This window comes from Canis aureus, chromosome 1, assembly GCF_053574225.1.
Source record: "Canis aureus isolate CA01 chromosome 1, VMU_Caureus_v.1.0, whole genome shotgun sequence".
In the NCBI taxonomy this organism is placed as follows: domain Eukaryota; kingdom Metazoa; phylum Chordata; class Mammalia; order Carnivora; family Canidae; genus Canis; species Canis aureus.
In genome coordinates this window covers 31,488,722-31,512,263 of record NC_135611.1, presented here as the reverse complement: position 1 = coordinate 31,512,263, position 23,542 = coordinate 31,488,722, and the positions used below count along the sequence as shown (strand labels likewise).

At 38.2% G+C, this 23,542-nt stretch overlaps 1 protein-coding gene across 29 annotated transcripts in view; it reads left to right on the top strand.

The window, feature by feature from the left end:
* The window catches only part of LOC144312166 (uncharacterized), a 165,836-nt gene that overhangs the window by 50,662 nt on the left and 91,632 nt on the right, over window positions 1-23,542 (top strand). For 8 of the 29 annotated variants that reach the window (XR_013377694.1, XR_013377702.1, XR_013377729.1 and 5 more), the window contains 4 exons: window positions 1,085-1,153; window positions 2,011-2,098; window positions 8,474-8,576; window positions 10,093-10,634. The exons of 3 other annotated variants lie outside the window; for them this stretch is intronic. Coding sequence is in view for 8 of the 26 variants with exons in the window: in XM_077894549.1 (XP_077750675.1) it covers window positions 2,011-2,067 (57 nt within the window). In the remaining 18 variants the exon portion in view is untranslated. Of the gene's footprint in view, window positions 1-1,084; window positions 1,154-2,010; window positions 2,099-8,473; window positions 8,577-10,092; window positions 10,635-20,275; window positions 20,580-23,542 lie in introns of those variants that run through there. 18 more of the 29 variants (XR_013377680.1, XM_077894556.1, XM_077894572.1 and 15 more) reach the window with 9 other exon arrangements.

Here is a 23,542-nt window from a genome sequence, read left to right as displayed (position 1 = left end):
GTAAAGGATACATGGTGCTTGAAGGGTTATTTCCTTCTTAGAAAGAAGTAAATTAATTCCCCTAATTGATTTTATGAAAAATGGTTCATAAAACAAAAATAATTAAAAGACAGTTTGCTTTTCATAATATGTCATCTACTTTGGGGAAGAACAAGACCAAAGTAACAATGCTTTCTTGGGCTTTCTTCAATGATTCTGAGAGTTCAAGCTATTTCCTTTGCTTTCTTACAGGAAACATTTATTAGAGCTTAAATATGCATTAATGTCTCGAGTTATAATCATCTTGCCAGATATGTTTATGGCATAAAGAGAGGAAGGAAACTAATATTCATGAAGTGTCTACTATATGCCTGATAAAGTACTAGAAGCAAAGACTTGTTAAGATGAGAAATATTGTCATTTCAGAAGAAAGGAAACTGGGCTCTGAACATTTTAGTGATGGAGTTTTTTACTCCAAAATCATATTCTTTGGCATGAGCCAAAATCCAAGAAAATGGTCTATTTGATAGTATAGTAAACTGACATGAACTCCACTTGCAAGTTCAATAATTATAGTGTAGTAAAACCAAGTTTTATTTAAAGATAAACAAACAACATCTATGTACATATGTTTTGCAATAGACAAATCATAGTGGTCCAAAGTCCTACAGTGGGTATTCCCCAATGCCACATAAGAGGCCCTAAGGAATGGTTCAAATGTGGATCTATCCACTAGATGTTCCCCAGTCTTGGGCATAAGTTGACATGTTACTCCTCCTGGCTGGAACTTCTCCTTGTGGTTGTCTCTGCAGTGGCTGCAGTGCTGACCTTACCCCTGGCCTCGAAATCCGCTTCCTCTTCTGGTGGTATCGTTTTTCTCATGCTTCTAGACCCATTTTCAGATCTGGTGAAGCCTCTAGACATCGTTCTTTGATAATTCTTGATTTATAGGACTTTCCAAATTCCTTCTAATGCAGACAGGAGTTCTCTTTCATTGAATACTTTTGCTAAGCAAAAGGGTCCTCTTGATTATCAAGCATAAATATTTAGCAAGTGTTTGTTGTCTTTATGATCTGTTTCTAATGTGTCCATTCTGTTTTCAAAGAATTTATCATCTACCTAAAAGCTATCACATAAAAATAAAAGCGCCAAGTGAGAGCTACAGACAAGAATGGTAAGTGCTACGAGACTTTATAGGAGGGAAGAATGAACATGGACTAACGTGGTTCTAAGGGAATTGTGGCTAGAGCTGGCCTTGGAAGCATGAGGTGACCACAGGTCCTCCACTCCTGGGTCTAGCATCATGCTCTCGCTGGCATTAAAGGACACATCAAAGACCTGAGGAACACAATGGGACTGCCATTCTGGAGGAACAAAGGCATCAGCATACTCTTTCTCCTATGCTGAGTCATCTCCCCTTTCCCCCTGCAGAACTTGAATAGGGTTTGCTTTCTTCTTGGTCCATGACTACTCTCAGAGCCTGCGCTTATGAAAAAACACACGCTGGCCCTGCTCTGGGGTCAAGGGGGATTCAGACTTGTGGCTTCTATGTTGTCTAGCCCAACTCACAGAGTAGGAGAAAATTTCAGACAGATATTCTGGGCATAGGAATAACAAAGGTGATCTCCCTCAGAAAAGCTCACGTCATAGCTCTCTAGAGACCCTTATGGGTAGGACGAGGCAGTATAGCAATAAAATGGCTAATGACGCCTGAGTGGCTCAGTCGGTTAAGCATCCGACTCTTGGTTTCTGTTTAGGTCATGATCTCAGGATCGGGAGATTGAGCCCCTCCCCAGTCTCTGTGCTCAGAGGGGAGTCTGCTTGAAGTTTCTCTCCCTCTGCCCCTCACCCATGTGCTCATATATGCGCATGTTCTCTCTCTCTAAAATAATTTTTTTTTAATGGCTAATGGTTCAGATTTGGGGATAAAAATACTGTCCCTAAAATAGTTGTTCTAAGTATTATAACAATAAGAATTGAGATAGGTCCAGAAGGATACTGGATCAGATATTTGATCTTCTATGCTTCTAGGTCCTTCATACATGTTCATGGCAACACCTACCTGGTAGCTCTATTACAATGGCCTAGAGAAGTTACCTTGCTTGCATTTATAAAACTAGTAAGTGACTGATTAAATATTTGTTGGGATGTGAATGTGAGTTCATGGATTACACTAATTTTTATTTAATGCAATTGAAGAATTAACCACTTGAGAGTCAAATGAATAGTTCCACACTGCTCCACTACTCTAATTTGCTAACTTTGCTAATTTTTAATGTGTATGAGAATGGTGATAAACTAATATTACCTCTTCTAAGTAACATATTTTCATTTAAAACTGGCACTAGGGTGGGGTGCTTGCCTGGCTCAGTCTGTTGGGCATGAAACTCTTGATCTTGGGGTTGTAGGTTTGAGCCCTCATTGGGTGAAGAGATTCCTTAAAAATTCACATCATCTCATGGGTAGGGGTTTAGAGAAGGGAGTGGTTGAGCCCACTTATCTGTGTTTGGTTCTGAGAATTGCCCATATTGATTTACTTCATCTACCGTACCCTAACCCCAGAATGAAAAATATTATATAATTGTTATGTTGTGATAGTTTATCTTAGTAGTAGTGAGGAATGTTTTTAACTTCTTTGGGAAAAAAAGGACTTAAAAGACTGACTCTATTATATATCCATATGTCAGAATTTCATTGATATTGTCCTTTTGAAAAAAGATTTTTTTTTTGTTTGAGAGCAAGAGAGAGAAAGGAGGAGAGTGCACATGTGCATGGGGGCGAGAGGCAGAGGGAGAGGGAGAAGCAGGTCCCTCCTGAGCAGGGAGCCCAATGTGGGGCTCAATCCCAGGACCCTGAGATCATGACCTGAGCTGAAGGCAGACGTTCAACCGAGCCACCCAGGTGTCCTGATATTGTGTTTTTTGTTTTTTTTTTTTTTTTATGATAGAGAGAAAGAGAGAGAGGCAGAGACATAGGCAGAGGGAGAAGCAGGCTCCATGCACCGGGAGCCCGACGTGGGATTCGATCCCGGGTCTCCAGGATCGCGCCCTGGGCCAAAGGCAGGCGCCAAACCGCTGCGCCACCCAGGGATCCCTGATATTGTTTTTAAATGATAAATTCACTCTCCATTAAAGTGAAAAAAATTTAAATGTTAACTTTACTTAACTATTTCTGTCAGTAAGCTGATTCTGGTAATAAGCTCAGGGAAGCAAAATTCACTTTGCCCATCACATAAAGGAGGTTTGTTAGGCATCCCTAGTGCAATTTGATAAAAACGTTTTTTTCTTAGGTCCTTTATAGTCTTTGGGAAAAGAAACTACTAATGCAGAGAGCAATCTATTTTCCCTGATGTGTTACTTCTATCTGTTATAAATATGTTTGTTTGTCTGCAAGTGACTGAAAACCCAAGAAGTTAACAAGGGAAGGATATATTTGCTTCTATGGAGAAGGTATCTGGGGGTAAGCTTCCAGAGTGGGGATGATGACTTAGCAAGGTCTTCATGTGGCCCTCACTTTCAACGTTGAAAGATACCTTCATTTCAGGCATCATGTGAGTGACAAGTGGGAGAAGGAGAAAGAAAAAAGGGCAAAGTGCAAAGGAAACTGCTACCCCAGTCTTTAAAAAAACTTTTCTAGAAGCTGTAAGCAGAGACTTCTATTTATACTGTATTGGCTGGAACTGAATCACATGGCCTCCCTACTTCTATTCAGCCAACTAGGAAAGCAACTATCTCCCTTTCCAACCATCATACTTGGAGAAGAGGCTGGTTGGAGAGATGGTGAGCCAGGAGAGAAGGAAGCCAGCTTACATGATCTGCTACCACTGATTGGGGATTCTTCTCCTATAAATACCTTGTCATGGGGAATTATTTTAAACTAAAAGTTTTCAGTTCAAAAGTTCCAGTTGAAGAATGCAGTGCTCTTACCACTTATTTCCTCTTTTAAATGATAGATTTGGGCTGTCTTGTCTCTAAATAGCTACTTACTGTAGCTTGTGTTTTGAAAGCAGCATATCTAGGATCAGATGACAAAATGAAGGGAAACATCTTGTGACCTTTTTGGTTTTAGTCATTTGGGATATATTTCTTCCCAGGACAGACAGTTCAGTATTTTTAAATATTCTAGTGTTTATTTGTTCAAGACCAAGACAGAACTATCATGAATAATGAATATATGAAAAAAGAGCCAAACGATGAGATACACACTTTTGAAATTCACTTGAGTCTATTGAGCTAAAACAGTTCCAATTAAAGAAATGTATTATGTTTGTCTAGGAGGCAAAAATTTTGTTAATATCCATGGGTAAAATTTCATATTGTAGTTCTTAAGCTCTGTTAAAGATATCCAAACAGGGGCACCTGGGTGGCTCAGTTGGTTAAGCATCTGCCTTTAGCTCAGGCCATGGTCTTGGGATCCTGGGATTGAGCCTGGCATCTGGCTCCCTGCTCAGCAGGGAGTCTGCTACTCCTTCTCCCTCTGTGCATGCTCTTTCTCTCAAATAAATAAATAAAGTCTTAAAAAAATAAAACATTTTTAAAAAAGACATCTAAACAATGATGATTGATCATAAAAAATATCTAATTTTTAGTGGCAGATCCTATATAATGCTATTTATCAGGTTATTGCAACTGAGAGCTTAAAAATGTGTATTTTTACAATTAGAAGGAAACATTATAATTAGGGTAGCTCTGTAAAAGGAGAGAAAATTCTTCCATACATCCACTATTATGAATACTTAACATTTTGGTATATCTGTTCATGAAGAGGAAATAATAATAACCAGTGTCAATGGAATACAAACTCTATACTAGTAATTTTATATGTGATTATATAACTTAATCCTCTCAAAAACTCTAGAAGCCAGTATGGTTTATTCCATGTTTATAGATGAAGGGAGTTCTGGTTAAATAATTTGCTCAAAGTCACATGAATTAGTAAGTAATATTGCTGGAATGTGAGCTCAGAAAGTCTTCAAAAACCTCTAAATTCTCAGGACATGAATGGCCAGTGTCAGTAACCAGGAGATTGAAAGCCACTCCAGGACTTGCCAATGCCTTTCTGTCCTTGTATCACGAGATTCAAGATTCCTGTTTCTAAGAAGGACTGATGTCCGTCAGTGGCCTAGATCCAAGAACCATTTAGTTCTTGTTTTTCCTGAGGGCTAAAGTTGCATGTCTTCTTACATGCAACTAAGTCTCACAGGAGCTTCTTCATAGTGTTCAATAAATTTTTGCCTTCATTTCCAGAGCATTTCTGATGCTTCTTACCAAGGAACACGGATTCAACAGGTTTCATGAAAACCTAAACATTCTCCCCATAGAGAATCCACTGTTTCCAACAAGAAATCTATAGATAAACTTAAAAACAATTCATTAGAAAATCTGATATTCTATTCATAAATATGGCACATTATTATATTCCTTATATCCTATCCTAAGCAATCCTTTAAAGCACATTATTATATTCCTTATAACCTATCCTAAGCAATCCTTTAAAAAGTTCTCTTTCTTAGTACTATTTGCTCATTTTATTAGTGGAGATTATGTGCATAGGCCCCTAAAACGTTGACCCTTAGATCGTGTACATTTAGTCATTTCCATTTGGCAAGGACCTTACCTATTTTACATAATAGTACACTGTTTATGCTCTGTAAAAATTATTCTTACTCTTTCATTTGCTTTTTTTAAATTATTTTTTTATTTTTTATTTATCTACGATTACACCGGGAGCCCAACATTGGGATTTGATCCCGGGTCTCCAGGATCGCACCCTGGGCCAAAGGCAGGTGCCAAACCGCTGCGCCACCCAGGGATCCCCTCATTTGCTTTAGTTAAACAAGTTCTGTTGGGTTTATTCATGTGTAAAATCTTCAAGCAAAACAGGCAAACCAAAAACCCTCCTGTTAACTCCTCCCAATCCTCATCTTCTCCCTGGAGGTGAATTCAATTATTTATTGGAGGTGGAACCTTCTTGCAGTCTTCCCTACATGCATATCTATATATAGAAATATAGAGATTTGTTTCTGCATGTTTCATTTTTTAAAAACTTAAATATGCTAAAGAATGCAATTTGCATTCTTTCGTAACAACATGGCCTGGAAGTTCTTTGGCATGTCAGTGCCAATGGCTCCATCTTATTCTTTGAAACTCCTGCCAGGTATTCCATGATGTGGCTCTACAATGGATTACTTAACATTTTGTTAAGTTTTTGGATGGACAATTTAGTTGTTTGTGATTGTTTATTATTACAGGAAGCTGTGGGGAATATCCTTTATATGCTTCTCCTGTGAATGCGTGCCAGTATTTCTCTAGGAGGACATCTAGCAGTTGATTTCTTGAGTTGAAATATGTGTGCTTTAAAATTTTTAATAGATGGTAGAAAATGAACTCAGAGCCAACTACCACAATCATGACCATATATCACTAGTTCCTTGTGATCACACCAAATTTAATATTTCTCAACAGTTCCTCTTACACTCATTCTTACATTCCTTCTTTTGATTCCTCTCTCTCATGCTTCCATTCCTCTAAATGACTCATATTGAAGACACATATTTGGTTGCAAGTAATAGAAAACTTACACTAGCTCAGACAGAAAGGGTAACTTATTAGTTCATGTAACCAAAGTGTGGGTAAGGCCCCGTTTAGCTATCTCTCAGGGCAACCAGCATTTGTGGCCAGAACACTGCCAGGACTCATTTTGCTTCTCAGTTTCACTTTTTTACTGCCGGGTTATAAAATAAAAAAAATAAAATAAGGAGTTCTTTATATTCTGATATGAGTCCTTTAACAGATAGATATATATCCATGGCTTGTCTTATAATTCTCTTAACAATATCTTCCAAAGGTATAATTTTCAGATTTTTACCAAGTCCAGTTTATTAATATTTTTTTCTGAATTGTGATTTTTGTGTTGTATGTGAGAAATTGCTGCCTAACCCAAGGTCACAAAGATTTTGTCCTATGTTATCTTCTAGGTTTGTAGTTTTAGGTTTTATATTTAGATCAACGATCAATTTTTAGTTAATTTTTGTATATAGTGCAAGGTATGGGTGGAAGTTTATTTTTTTGTAATGGATATCTGATTATTATAGCGCTGTTTGTTGAAAAGACTATCGTTTCTCCACTGAATTGCCTTTGCATCTTTGCTAAATATCACTTGTCCATGTAAGTGCAGGTCTCTTTCTATACTCTATATTCTGTTCTGTTGATTTGTCTACTGTCTTCACCATTGTGCCTTTATAGTAAGTGTTGAAGTAGAGTAGCCTTAGCCCTACCTCTGTTCTGCTTTTTCAAAGTTGTTTTAACTTTGTCAGGTCCTTTACATTTCCTTTTTTTGTATTTTTTTATTGGAGTTCGATTTGCCAACATACAGTATAACACCCAGTGCTCATCCCGTCAAGTGCCCTCCTTGTGCCTGTCACCCAGTCACCCCAGCCCCCCGCCAACCTCCCTTCCACTACTTCGTTTCCCAGAGTTAGGAGTCTCTCATGTTCTGTCTACCTCTCTGATATTTCCCACTCATTTTCTCGCCTTTCCCCTTTAATCCCGTCCACTATTTTTTGTATTCCCCAAATGAATGAGACCATATAATGTTTGTCCTTCTCCGATTGACTTACTTCACTCAGCATAATTCCCTCCAGTTCCATCCATGTCGAAGCAAATGGTGGGTATTTGTCATTCCTAATGGCTGAGTAATATTCCATTGTATACATAGACCACAGCTTCTTTATCCATTCATTTGTTGATGGACACCAAGGCTCCTTCCACAGTGTGGCTATTGTGGACATTGCTGCTATAAACATTGGGGCGCAGGTGTCCTCCCGTTTCACTGCATCTGTATCTTTGGGGTAAATCCCCAGAAGTGCAATTGCTGGGTCATAGGATAGCTCTATTTTCAACTCTCTGAGGAACCTCCACACAGTTTTCCAGAGTGGCTGCACCAGCTTGCATTCCCCCAACAGTGCAAGAGGGTTCCCCTTTCTCCCCATCCTTTCCAATATTTGTTGTTTCCTGTCTTGTTAATTTTCACTATTCTCACTGGTGTGAGGTGACATCTCATTGTGGTTTTGATTTGTTGGTCCTTTACATTTCCATGTGAATTCTAGGATCAACTTGTAAATTGCTCCAAAAATGTCTCCTAGGATTTTTTTAGGTAGATTTTTAAAAATTGAGATAAAATTCGTATCACATAAAATTCACCATTTTAGCCTTCCTAAGGGTATAATTTAGTAGTTTTTGGTATATTCACAAGGTTGAGCAACCATCACCACTCTAATTCCAGAACATTTCCATCACCCCCAGAAGAAACCTTGTATCCATTAGCAATCACTCTCCATTACCCTCCCACCAGCTCTTAGTAACCACTAACCTATTTCCTGTTCTTTGTGATTTGCCTTTTGTGGACATTCCATATAAATGAAAGTATATAACATTTGCCCTTTTATGTGTATCTTCTTTCACTTAGCATAATGTGTTCATGGTTCGTATTGTAGCATGTATCACCTTCTGGGGTTTTGATTGGAATTGCATTGGATTCATAGATGGTTTGGGAAGAACTGGCTTCTTAACAGTCTTAAGTGTTCTGACCATGACAAGGTAACTCTCCACTTTATTTAAGTCTTTAATTTCTCTCAGTAGTGTTTTGTAGTTTTTAGTTTGGAATCTTGGATGTATTTTATCAAATTTGTCCCAAAGTATTTTATGGGTTTCTGATACTATTGTAAATCATTTCTTTTTCAAATTTGAATATCCAGTTGCTCATTACCAATTATATAGAAACACAATTGAATTTTGTGTATTAATTTCACTATTTTCTCTATAGTTTTAAAGTTTTCTATTTCTTTTATTTCCTCACTAATCTGAACTATTTCCTTTCTTCTGCTTCACTCTGGCTTTGATTTGCCTTGCTTTTCTAGTTCCTTAAGGTGGAAGCTGGATTGTGATCTGATACCTTTTCTTTTTTCTAATATAGATGGTTAGTGCTATAAATTTTCCCACTAAATTGTTTTAATTTTCATTCAGTTAAAAAAAAACTTTTCAATTTCACTTTTGATTTTTTCTTTGACCCATGGATTGTTAAAAACTGTGTTATTTTGTTTCTAAATATTTGCAGATTTGCCAGAGAGCTTTCTGTTATTGATTTCAAATTTAATTCTATTGTGGTCAGAGAACATATTTTGTGTGACTTGAATCCTTTTAAATTTATTGACACTTGTTTTGTGGCCAAAAATATGGTCTGTTTTAGTAAATATTCCATGTGCAATTGAAAAAGTTATGTTTTCTGTTGCTGTTGGATAAAGTATTCTATAAATGTCAGTGAAAACTGATAGGGCCATTGAACTATTGTTTTCTGGATTTTCTGTCTACTTGCATTATCAATTTTTGAGAAAGGGATATGGATATCTCTGACTATAATTGTAGATTTGTCAGTTTGTCCATGCTGGTCTGTCAGTTTTTGCTACATATATTTTGAAACTGTTAATAAGAGCATAAACATTTAGGATTGCATGGGGTACCTGCTGGCTCAGTTGGTAGAGTATGTGACTCTTGATCTCAGCATTGTGAGTCGAAGCCCCGTGTTGGGTATAGAGACTACTTAAAAATAAAATCTTAAAAAAAAAAAAAAACAAACCATTTATAATGGCATGTCCTCTAGATGAATTGATTCCTTTATCATTATAAAATGACCTATTATCCTAGTAATTTAAAGTATTTTCTTGGGCAGCATAGAGTTTGTTCTTGTTTTGTTTTCTTAAAATCCAAACTGACGATTTCTGCTTATTTTGGGGACATTTGGATTATTTACATTTAATGTGATTATTGACAAATTTGACTTAAGTCTATCATTTTGCTATTTATTTTCCATTTGTTTCATCCATTCTTTGTTTTCCAATCTCTCTCTCTCTCTCTCATTTTAAACTTTAATTGAGTATTATTTCTGTGGTTCTATTTTATCCCCTTTAGTGGCTTATTAACTATAACTCTGTTATTTTTGTGGTTGCTTTTGGGTTTATAGTATACATTTTTAACTTATCGCAGTCTACTTTCTATGGATATTATATCACTTCACAATTTTTTTTTATATATTTTTTTCTTTATTTATTTATGATAGTCACAGAGAGAGAAAGAGAGGCAGAGACACAGGCAGAGGGAGCAGCAGGCTCCATGCACCGGGAGCCCGACGTGGGATTCGATCCCGGGTCTCCAGGATCGCGCCCAGGGCCAAAGGCAGGCGCCAAACCGCTGCGCCACCCAGGGATCCCTCACTTCACAATTTTAAAGTAACTTATAGCAGCATACTTCCATTTCTCTCCTCCTAGCCTTTCTGCTATTGTATTGTATTATATATAAAGTCTATATAATACACTTTAATTTTCCATGTTATTAACTCTATAATACATGGTAATCATATTTGTTTAAAGATTCAAATATCATTTAAAGAGATTTAAATGAGAGAAAAAAATCATGTAATTTACCCATGTAGTTGCAATTTCCAGTGTTCTTTATTCCTTTGTTTAAATCTGTATTTCTATCTGCTATCATTTTTCTTCTGCCTACAGGACTTTCTTTAATATGTCTTAAAAGTGTGGGTCTGCTGGTGATGAATTCTTTCAGCATTTGTATGTCTCAATAAAATATGAAGTTTGTGGTTAAGATGATTTAGTCTTTGTTCTTAGAATTAGTTGACAATTTATTATAGGTTTGAATGTGGAATGTATATTAATCCATGTTTATATTTATAATTTTTAGCATAATAATGTCTTTTTTTTTTTTTTTTTGCACTGGAATTTCTTTTTAGTTTTAGTGTCTACAGTGGGCCAGGCTTTGTTCCTGGGTGGAAGGGCTGTCCCAGATACAGGGAACAGCAGTTTTTTGCCCTCATGTAATCTGTAATTCAGCCATTGGTTCTCACAATCAATGCATCTAGTTCCCAATCACTATTTTATTATAATGGTGCCTAGATTGCCCCAAGACATCATTTTCCTTTTAAATCCTGGGAGATCTTTATGAAATTATCGTCAGCTTTTCTCCATTCCCTTCTTCAAATTTGGAATTATTCAATAGCTATTTTAGTATTCATTTAAACTTCTTTGGAAAAAAAAAAAAACTTCTTTGGAATTCCTAAGATTAGGAGTTCTTGTAGAAAGAACATTAGAAAACCAGAGAAAGGTATAGTTTCGAAACTTTCTGGTATATGGCCTTTCTGGTAGCAACGGTGTAACACATTTTGTTCTCATCTGAGCCATCAGCTGACAGCTTCTAATTCTCCCAGGAACTTTGTTTAGCAGAGCAGCTGTTGGTTTGTTAATCCCAACCTTGTGCCAGAAATTCAGTCAAGAGATTTAATATACTTCACTTAGTGGCTATCATTATTTTTTAATGCCAATTACCCAGTATCCAATTAGTAAGTAAAATTAATTTGAAAATATACACTGAACATTTTTTTATCTGGTTTGCCTATGGTATCAGAAGTAAATATATAGCTTTGTTTTACATTTGCTCAGCTAACAAATGTAATTGGTAAACATTCTATGAAAATACAAAAGCATCAAGACTAAACATGTTATAAACCTCTTTAAAAATGTTCCATTAAAAATTGATATATTTTTTAAAGTTCATGTGGCTGATGGAGAATGGGTGCCTGTGGGATAGGGCACAGGCTGAAAGCCTTGACCTCAGGTCTGAAGTCTAGACTGCAAATACAGGATGGGATAGAATGAGGCCTGGACAAGAGCAAATAGAGTGAAAGATATAGAACTTTGTATTCAAGCAGTTCAAAGTGGAAAAACGGAATGGGCTTTTCCACGAAGTGGTTTCACAAATGTGTTCAGCAGAACTTGGGCAATATGGAATGTCATAGGATATACTTCTATTAAGGAAGTGTGATTTCTAAAATCCCTCCCCATTTTAAGATTTTAAAAATTTTAGTATTGCTTCATGTATAGCAAAAGTTTAGATATAACACAAATATTCAACATCAGGGAAAAGACTGCACAAACTATGACTTACATCCCTTTTAGAATATATAGTTACAAGTTTTCAGGCTCCGTCATTAATGACAAATTCTATATAAGTATTTAAAAAACAACAACAACCAAAATTACAGTTTACATTTATTATAGGAGTATAAAATATGCTTTTTTAAGCATTATTTAAAGAGATATATAATACTTAAAAATAGTAAAAATACTTGAAATAATAAAGATTAATGACTAAGGAGATTCTTTAATTTAAAATCTTAGACATCGTTTTAAAAGAGAATCTATGTATTTTATTTAACAAAATAAGTATTCAGAGATAAACTAAGGATTAATTGATTAATCTTCACAACAATGCTAAGAGATTTTTTTTAAGTAAAAAAAAAAAAAGGCAAGGTACAAAACAGTGTACAGAATGGTACTGCTATAAAATTATGGATACTGACCTAACCTTGCATGTGCATCTGGAAGAATAATTCTGTCTGTCTGTCTGTCTCTCTCTCTCTGTCTCCCTCTCTCTCACAACCTTCTGCCTCTGGAGAAGGGAATTGGGGTTCAAAATAAGTTCAATGCCTCTTTGTACTATGCAGTTGAAAAAGTTTACATGTAGTAAGAATACTATTTAAAAATAATCAGGGTGCCTGGGTGATTTGTCCATTAAGTGCCTGGCTTCAATTCAGGTCATGATTTCATGATTTCAGGGTCCTGGAATTGAGCCCTACACCAGGCTCCACAGTCAGCCTGCTTCTCCTTCTCCCTCTGCCCACCCCCTCATAACTCTCTCTCTTTCTCAAATAAAGAAATTAAATCTTAAAAAATAATAATCTGTGAGCCTATACTATAGGAAAAAAGATGGTTTTTTTTTTTTTCTGACTTTGAAGTCCATAAAAAAGGTCCAGTTGCATGACCAAAAGTCAATGTTTGAGATGGGTTGAACATGACATAGGGATCATATGAGCAATGCCATTAGGATCATATACCCATTGATGATCCAGATGGGAATGAAACCAGTCACTAGATCATGAAACAGAGATTAGGACAAAATAAGAAGTTTAAGCTAAATAAGCTAAATGAGAAATCATAAATCAAGAAGGAGAACAATTTCTAGACCAATGCCATAATGAAGGGTTATAACTTTTTATTGTGTGGTCAGACCTAAAGATGGTTAAGAAATTCACAACCACCAAAAGAGCAGAGGGTCAGAAAGCCTGGGAGTTGGTGTCTGTGCAGCGTTTCATTTAGAAACATCAAATCTTCAGTCCAAAGACTGCTTTCTAATGGTGACCCAGGCACCTCCCATATACCAATAACATGTCAGCAGGCATAAAGTAACATTTGAAAATTTGGAAGAAGAGAGCTATTCTTTTCTAAATCTTTTTTAAGCTTTTAAAATTTTTTTAAGGACTTTATTTTTTTTAAGTTTTGTTTACTTATTTGAGAGAGAGAGAGAGAGTGAGTGAGCACAGGTGGGATGTGGGACAGAGGGAGAAGCAGAGTCCTCCCTGAGTTGGGAGCCTGATGTGGACTTGATCTCCGACTCAGGATCATGACCTGAGTCAAAGGCAGACGCTTAACTGACTGAGCCACCCAGGCATTCCTAAAGATTTTATTTTTAAGTAATCTCTACACCCAAAGTGGGGCTCAAACCCCAACCCTGAGATCAAGAGTTGTAAGCTCTTCTGACTGAGCCAGCCAGGCACCCCCTCTTTAAATCATTTAATCAGCGGACTGTTCCTAGGGTTTCTGTACAGGTGTTCGAATTTGGTCCAGACTGGTTTACTCTGCCAATGGAGGCCTCGCCAACAACATAGACTAACTAGTGTATTCATTTTCTGTTACTGATGTAATGAAGTATCACAAACTAAGTGTCTTACAACACAGATTTACTCTCTTATACAGTTCTGGAGGTCCAAAGACCAAAACAGTTTCACTGGGTTAAAGTCAGTGCAACAACACAGATTTACTCTCCTTTTTTTTTTTTTTTTAAAGATTTTATTTATTCATGATAGACACAGAGAGAGAGAGAGAGAGAGAGAGGCAGAGACACAGGCAGAGGGAGAAGCAGGCATCATACAAAGAGCCTGACGTGGGACTCGATCCCGGGTCTCCAGGATCACGCCCTGGGCTGCAGGCGGCGCTAAACCGCTGCGCCACCGGGGCTGCCCCAGATTTACTCTCTTATACAATTCTGGAGGTCCAAAGACCAAAACAGTTTCACTGGGTTAAAGTCAAGGTGTCCTGAGGTCTGCATCCCTTCAAAGGGCTTTAGGGGAAAATCCATTCTCTGCCTTTTTCTATCCATGTTCCTTGGCTTGTGATTATATCCCTCCTGTCTTCCTCTGACTCTCTTGCCTTCCTTTTTTTCCCTTAGAAGGACCCTTATGATTACATTGGGCCCAGCCAGATAATCCAAAATAATCTCCCTACATAAATCTAGTGATTATGGACTTTAGTCACCTCTACAAATACCTTGACAGCACCACCTAGATTAGTGTTTGATTGGATAACTAGAGATTATAGCCTTGCCATAAAGCAGATCATTATATTTACCTAATATTTTTCTTTAATATGACCAGTATTTAAATATGTTCACTGAAAAGGAAAAGTTATTTTTACTACATGATGAAAAACCTGTAACACACTCCATAAACATAAAATATATGAAAATACTTGTTCAATTCCAGCTAGATACCACTACCTGCCAAAGGCTGATCCTGTGGGCTTGGTCTCACTGTTTATAAAATGAGAGCATGAAGGGTTAGAGAGATGTTGACAACCTAGCAGTAAATTGAACCTTTTTCCTTGATAGGAAAGGGGGGATTGAAAGATTTTCAAAAGAACATGATTTTTTCAATATTTAAGGAAACATCTGTGTCCCAAATAAAATTCTATCACAGATTGCCAGAGATTCTGTTTAAAACTTTGGGAAACATAGGCATAATGTTTTCAAATTCAAGCTTTTAAGTGAGACAGGCTGAATTTAAATCCAGAATTTTGGGGGTGCCTGGCTGCCTGGCTGGCTCAGTTGGAAGAATATGCAGCTCTTGATCTCAGGGTCGTGTGTGGGTCAGCCTCACATTAGGTGTAGAGATTACTTAAAATAAATAAATAAAATTAAAAAAATAAATCCAGAATTTCTCCTTCACTTACTAGCTAGTCACTGTTAGACCACGCCTATGAATTAATTTCCTTACCTATAAAATGGCAGTGATAATAAAACCTTCACAGGCCTGGTAGTTATTTAAATGAGTTAATGCATATATAGCTCATGCATGTATACATAAAGGCATAATGCCTAGCACATGATATATGCCTCAAAAATGTCGGTCACTTTTAAAGCAGAAAGGCACTGGTATCAAGACATTTTATGGAATTGTCAGCTTTCTTCCTCCCTACCATGAAATTAAGAAACTTGGCCTTGACCTAACCTCTTCACTCTTGAGGTATAGAAATATATTTTTGAATCTTTAACTATGGAATCAGTACCACAATTCAAATCTAAGTGACTTTTTGGAAGGGGCACAAACAAGGATCCAAGTGGGAATTGTGGGCAAGGTCATCTGAGCAATAGATACTCAGTCCTGGCTTGCCATAATTGGCATGGTGTATCATCAACAGATATTTAGGGGTGAGCACCTGCTGTGGGTGATAGCCTTGAGAATTCTATGTGAGTTAGTCTTTGTCAATGTTAGAATGGGTGTCTGCAACTTGCTCTGGGAGGCCATCTGGAAACTAGATCATGTGAAATTGAACTACATTATGGCTAAAAGGCACAAGCTACAAAGAGTAAAATTATAACTTGTTCAGAATTGTACTCCACATTCCCCCTTGACTGCCTGTTTGTTTCTCAGTATAATTTGAGGCATTGACTATGGTCCACAAAAATCTAGGTGTTTTTGGATACCAGGCTATTATGAACTACCTTTTCCTTAACTTCCTTTTGGCCAAGACCAGCAACTACAGAAAGAGTGAGGGTGTCTAGGTGGCTCAATTGGTTAAACATCCATCTCTTCATCTCAGCTCAGGTCTTGACCTCAGGATCATGAGTTGAAGCCCCACACTGGGCTCCATGTTGGGCATGGAGCCTACTTTTTTTTTTTTTTTTAAGATTTTATTTATTTATTCACAAGAGACACACAGAGAGAGAGAGAGGCAGAGACACAGGCAGAGGGAGAAGTAGGCTCCATGCGGGGAGCCTGACGTGGGACTCGATCCCGGGTCTCCAGGATCACGCCCTGGGCTGAAGTCAGTGCTAAACTACTGAACCACCTGGGCTGCCCTGGAGCCTACTTTAAAAACAACAACAACAACAACAACACTGCAGAGAGAGTGCTCTTTGATGAAAGATGCTCATATGTTTAGATGTTCTGATTTGAGAAAACTTTAGCTCCTTCCCTACAGATTATAATGGACATGTAATTTTTAACAGTTGATTTTTTTCCTTAATATATTTGTTTAGGGGCAGCCCCGGTGGCGCAGGGGTTTAGCGCCGCCTGCAGCCCAGGATGTGATCCTGGAGACCCGGGATCGAGTCCCACATCAGGCTCCTTGCATGGAGCCTGCTTCTCCCTCTGCCTTTGTCTCTGCCTGTGTCTCTCTCTGTGTGTCTCTCATGAATAAATAAATAAAATCTTTAAAATATATATACATATATATATTTGTTTAGATGGGGAGATGTGAGGAGGACATTATTTCAACTCTTTATAGGCATTTATAGGCATGTATAGGCATTTATAACATTTTTTTTAAAGTTGGTCATCTCTATAAAATCTTAATTGTATATTGAATTATTGCCAAATTCTCTTAGTTCATCGGGAAACATGAGTTATGGCTAAATTATTAATAGAAATTAAAACTTAATCTTGAAATTGCAATTGGACTTACTTGAATAGAAAGAAGGCCCTGTTTTCCAAATTGCCTTTCCATACTACTTTTATTTATTCTATTTTTATTTTCTGTAAAGATTTGTTTATTTATTTTAAAGAGAGAAAGAGACAGCACAAGCATGTGAGAGGCAGCGGGAGAAGGAGAATCTCCAGCTGACTGCACTGAGGGTGGAGCACCATGCAAAGCTTGATCTCAGGACCCAAAGATCATGACCTGAGCTGAAATCAAAGAGTCCGACGCTTTACCAGCTGCATCATCCAGGTGCTCCCATATTACTTTAAAAATATCTTAATAGGGATCCCTGGGTGGCGCAGCGGTTTGGCGCCTGCCCTTGGCCCAGGGCGCGATCCTGGAGACCCGGGATCGAATCCCACGTCGGGCTCCTGGTGCATGGAGCCTGCTTCTCCCTCTGCCTGTGTCTCTGCCTCTCTCTCTCTCTCTCTCTCTCTCTCTCTGAGTGTGTGACTATCATAAATAAATAAAAAAATTAAAAAAAATCTTAATATAGGGCAGCCTGGATGGCTTAGCGGTTTAGCACCACCTTCAGCTCAGCACAGAATCCTGGAGACCAGGGGTCAAGTCCCACTTTGGGCTCCCTGCTTGGAGCCTGCTTCTCCCTCTACCTGTGTCTCTGCCTCTCTCTCTCTCTCTGTCTCCCATGAATAGATAAATAAAATCTTAAAAAAAAACAACAACAGGGATCCCTGGGTGGCGCAGCGGTTTAGCGCCTGCCTTTGGCCCAGGGCGCGATCCTGGAGACCCGGGATCGAGTCCCACGTCGGGCTCCCGGTGTATGGAGCCTGCTTCTCCCTCTGCCTATGTCTCTGCCTCTCTCGCTCTCTCTGTGTGTGACTATCATAAATAAATAAAAATTAAAAAAAAAAAAACAACAACAACAACAATATAAATGACCCAATAAGCACACATTCTTTCTCAGGCTTATGCAATTAAAACAGTATTTTACAGAAGAGAGCTGGTTTGCTATGGTTACAATCTTACTTTGGAGAAAAATAAACTGCTGAGTTGCTTTCGTTGAGATGAGGCATAGATCTAGGTTTTATCCAGCCCAAAGCTTATGCAATTTTGGGGTCCTTCTCTGAGGAAAACAAACAAAACAAAAAACGATTGACTTTGCAAACCTTACAAAATTATGTGATTCTATGGACACATTGGAAAGGTCCCCTCACAGGGCTTAGGAAACATCATGTGAGGGGACCCTGAGGCTTCAGTTCCATTACCTCCATAGTAAAGTTACCTGTAACTAAGATATATAATTGTGGAAATTTCTAAGAATGTTCCAGTTCCCAAATTAATTGAAAATCTCTTTGGATTCAATCCTTGGAATGGACCATAATACAAATAATCAATGACCTGCACAAGATGATGAACTGTTCTGCTTTTGGCAGTGTTCCCTTATCATGTTTATCTAGTGAGGCATGATAAAACAATGAAAAATTCTAACATTTTGCATTTTCCAATGGAGGTAGCCAGAATTACAAGTAGCCCTTTCACTAGATGTGAACAAAAATGAGTGCAAAGGATTATACATAGTTGAGAGCATTTTTTCCCTCAGTGTTAGATTTTTCTCCTGGAGACTTACTAAATAAGAGAATTATATCTTACTTATATTTACATAATTATGTTTTCAAAGAATGTTACATGCCTAGGTTTCACTAGTGGTTGAAAATAAAAAGAAAAAAGAGTAAATCAAGGAGACTAAACTTAAAATAACTTCTACATAACTGAGAAAGATCAATTTTCCTGACCATGCCTTGCTTAGTTCTCCATGATCAAAAAGAAGTAGACAATTTAGATATTTACTGCATGTGGGAAGTGCAAGCAAACTCTATAGATAATTCTAGAAGAAGTTTTGTTTCAGAGAGTCCTGAAATAAGAAAAGAAAGTCCTTAATTTCCCATTGTTACCAGAGGGACTTGGTCTCCGACTTCTTGTCTCAGGTACACAGTTTTAACAGCCTACTGTTTTATCCGTTTCTTTTTTCTTTTTGTTTTTTTGAAGATGAAGAATGAAATCACAAAATGGCCAGAAGAGGGAGGAAGGAAAGAGGCTGAGAATTAGGATCCTCAGTTAGAAATTACAGAAGGAAAATATTGAGTTTATGGAATAGTAAATTCATCTGAGTCTTCTCATCATCTCACAAAACCATATTTGGAGCATGGGTACTGGATAAGAGAGAGGTCTACTGTTTGGATAAGATGACTTGGCACACCCAGATGGGGCAGGACGTGCTGAGTCTGATCAGTCTGGCAGTGGGTGGCCACTGCAGTTGCCAGGTGGGTGCATTTAGTTCAGGTGCCTCCCTTTGATAATGCACAAACAATATTTGTGCCTTTAGAACATTAAAAATAAGAGGAGTTAACTGGGAATGATGGCACCCATATTAAATAATTGGTTTAGAATTAATTTAAATCTAATGCCCACCTCACCTTTTCAACCAAGGATTTGAGGCAGCTCACTAAATACACATATAAGAAAGTAAATAAATACCATGTTTTAAAAACTATGGCCATGGGAAATAGAGTAGAAAGTTAATAATTGCAGTGTGATATTGGGTGCCAATAGGAGACTTATATCCTGGTCAGGAGGCCACGGACACTGCCATAGAACAGTAAATTTGTCTTGAAGTTTCATAGAGACCAAAGTGAAAAGGGAACGATAGTCTGTTAAAAGTTTTTAATTAACCGTGAGATGAAAAACATTTCTTCCGGGAAGCAAAACTTTCATAACATAAGTTTAGAAAGGAATTTCTCAAGTGAAGCTGTTGTAAACAATATTCATAGCAAACAAAATAATCGGTTTATAAGCTGTTTCTTTTATTGTCTGTTGACAAAGGCCAGCTGAGTTTTCAAAAAGCTGCTGAGTAAAAACAGCTCTGGAGGGAGTAATCCATACTATGGAAAGGACCCAATATGGATTACTAAGTGGTTAAAAACATGCTAAATATACAAATATGAAAGCTATGTGCTAAAAATAGTGTGTATTAGTATAATACTGGTACTTCCAATTCCTTCTCAATAAGCTGTTGGAGAAATTGGCTAAGAAATGATTTAGGTTTTCTTTCTTTCTTTCTTTCTTTTTTTTTTTTTTTAAGATTTTGTTTATTTATTCATGAGAGGCACAGAGAGAGGCAGAGATATAGGCAGAGGGAGAAGCAGAATCCCTGCAGGAAGCCTGATGTGGGACTCGATCCCAGGACCCCAGAATCACAACCTGAGCCAGAGGCAGATGCTCAACTACTGAGCCACTCAAGTGCCCTTAGGTTTTCTTTTTATCTTTGCCCTTGTTCTTTGTAAAGCTCATATATTGAATAACATACAGGATTTATATCTAACTGCTCTGATTGTGATTAGGGGTTGTTTATTTGCTATATTTAATTTTCTACAGCTATCTTCTCTCTCTGAATCACAGGTCTTTCATTAGTTCTTGCAGTGGTTGCTTATAGAACAGAAGAATGGCAACATGATTTCAGTAAGGCATTTGATAGACTTCTAAGATATCCTCATAGACAAGATGGCGGAATATAGCTGGGGAGACAGATTTGTAGCAACTGACCAACTCTATCTCAGAAATGTTGATAGATAAATGGCTGCTGTTCTGGAGAGAGGACTCTGGTGTGCCATAAATATTAGTCCAGGCATTAGAAATGCTGAAGGAAGTGCACGTTTGGGTGGTGGAGGAGATGACCTCAGTTTGGGACATCTATGTGAGACTTTAAGATTGAAATATTTTTTCAATTAAATTTTAAATATTTTATTTATTTATTTATCTTATTTATTTATTTATTTATTCATGAGAGACACACACAAAGAGGCAGAGACACAGGCAGAGGGAGAAGCAGGCTCCCTGCAGGGAGCCTGATGCGGGACTAGATCCCAGGACTCCGGGAACACAACCTGAGCTGAAGGCAGATGCTCAACTGCTAAGCCACCCAGGGATCCCAGGTTGAAATATTTTTTTTTTTTTTATCAATTGAATAAACTGACTTGGAGGAGGAAGGGAAGAAGGGAGGTAGAGAGATCTAGTGTATAACAACCATTTATTAATTACTAATTATGGTACTAAGCAATGTCTAAAGAATTTTGCTTGTATCTTATGTGGGTCTCCCAACAACCATATCAGGATTATTTTACTATGATCTGTGTTGTACAGATGAGGAACTGTGATATGACATGTGAACTACATGGCTGGCAAGTGTAGGGGCTGAGATGTAAACCCTGGTGAAAGATGCATAGAGTTGGGCATTAGGCAATAGCTGAAGTCATAGGCATGGTTGAGTTGCTCAGGAAGCTTGTATGAACTGAGGTACATCAGCCCCTTGAGGATCTGTTTGTTTGCTTTCGTGGTTCAGAAAAATAAAAGCTGCATTTTCTGTGTACATGCATTTTCTGAAGAGTATGGTCGTATCTTTTCACCCCCTAGATTGGGAAAATATGATATAGAATAAGTAAGAAAGAGCATGACAGAAACCTGGGAACCATTTCAGGCAGGTGGGAATGGTCAATAATGTGAGAGGCAGCATAGAGTCAAAGTCAAAGCAAGCAGGAAGTGACATTAGCAGAGCCATTTCAAAGGAAGGAGAGGTGAGAAAGCAGATGGCTGTGACTTGGTTTGTGGACCTGGAGACTATGAATGCAGTCTGTTTTAGAAGCTTGACTGTGAAAAGAAAGAGGGAGTGAGGGAGGGTGGCTAATTACATAGGGAATCAGCATGAAGGGAAGGGTTTTAATCTTTTGATGGCAGAGACTTGAGTGTGTTTTAAGTGCTGAAGTGGCAAATGGAGAAAGAGATCAAAGATACAAAAAAGAGAGTAATTGTAGGAACAAGGTGTTGGAGGAAGCAGGAAGGGATGGGATCTTAAGCACAGGCAGGTAGAACATTCGCCCAGACATGAGGTAATGGATAGTATAAATATAGGTAAGCTTGTAGGTAAAGGAGAAGCCTCTGTACTCTTTGTCATGAGGTAATAAGGACCAGATAAGCTAAGTGGTTGGTATAGGGTCTCACACCCAATTTGGAGCACTTCTGGAGTTAGAATTCATCGTGCTGTCCATGACATCATAGGCTCTTCCAGTGAAAAACTCCCTTTCCTTGACTTCTAAGATGCTAGGTTATTATCTCAGGCTTATTTGAGGCATCCTTTTCTATTTCTTTTTCTGGAACTTTTTTTCTTCTCTCACCATTTCCGTGTGTTCTGAGCCCCCTGTAGTGTGATACAGTTGAACAGTTACAGATCTTGGTGCCTTATCTGGTTTCAGACTCTGACTTTATTCTTCCTGGCTTTGTGATCTTGGGCAAGGTGCTTCACTCTACTGAGCCTCTCAGGTTCCTCATGCATGAAGTGGGGACAATAACACTGACCTTCAGATTGCATGAAGATTAAGTGAGATAATGTGAACGAAATGCTTAGCACAATCCCTCCTATTAAGAGGTGCTCAGAAATAGAACTCCCTGTCTAGTCTCTCTTCCTTGGTGAGCTCCCTAGACACTCAGGCTCCTTGCCTGTATGCAGTTTTGAGAAAGTTGCTTCATCTTGCTGATTTTGTTGTCTCATGTCAAAAATGGAGAAAGTTCTTCTTACTATACAACATTGTTGTGAAGATGAGCATGACTGGAAATCTTCAGGAGGATGGTCAATAATTGTTGAATCTTTTTTTTTTTTTTTAGATTTTCTTTATTTGAGAGAGAGAGAGAGAGAGAGAGCACTCACACAAGTGTGGACTGGGGGAAGGGCAGAGGGAGAGGGAGAAGCAGGCTTCCCGATGATCAGGGAGCCCCATGAGGTTTGATTCCAGGATCCTGGGATTATGACTGAGGCTGAAGGCAGAAACTTAATCAACTGAGCCACCCAGGTGTCCCATCTTTTTTGAATCTAAATCTCATCTACTTCCTGAGCTTCACTTAACGACTCCTAGAAACACCTCTCCCAAGCATATTTTCCAGCCTGTTCTTCTCACTTGAACATTAGGCTCTATTTCTAACTACTTGTTGGAGATTGCGTGGATCACCTACCAAAGGGTGTAGGGAATTTATTTTTAACTTGTTATAATCAGAACTTGTCTTCGATCTCTTCCTCATCATAGATAGTTGGCAAGCCCCTTCTCCTGACTGTTACTTCCCTGGTGGCTGCCACGTCTTCCATTTCTTCTCATCCTGCTGGTCATTTTCTATTTTTTTCTTGATCCATCATAGCCACGAAGGCTGATTCCCAGGCAGCACTTCTCCATCTCCTTTGCCAGGTGGCTTTTCATTGGAAGCCCCTATTTATAAGAGAGAAAAAAAGCTTATGTTCTGCTAGGGACCATAGTCCCATTAATTAGAAGCCAAGACTACCTGCTTGGTTATTTGGGGCTCTCCTGCCACGGGGTATATCAGCTGCTTACTAAGGAGAAATTTGGTATTGATGCACAGAATAGTAAATGGACAATTGTTGTCCTCAGGACTCAGATCCTGTAGGAATAAAGGTTTGGGTCACCCTTGCTGACCAAGAGTAAGAGAACACGCAGGGAGTGGTAGGAGAAGGTGAGTTGTGATTATCAGCTTTGGCCTCAAGACTAGTTACAGAGGTGGGTGTATAACTTACGCTGATTGATTTTTTTTTTCTTTAGTCTCCCACTTTCCTGCTATCCTGTATGAAGTTCCGGAGGTAGTTATCATTACAATTTAGGTCCTTCTCAG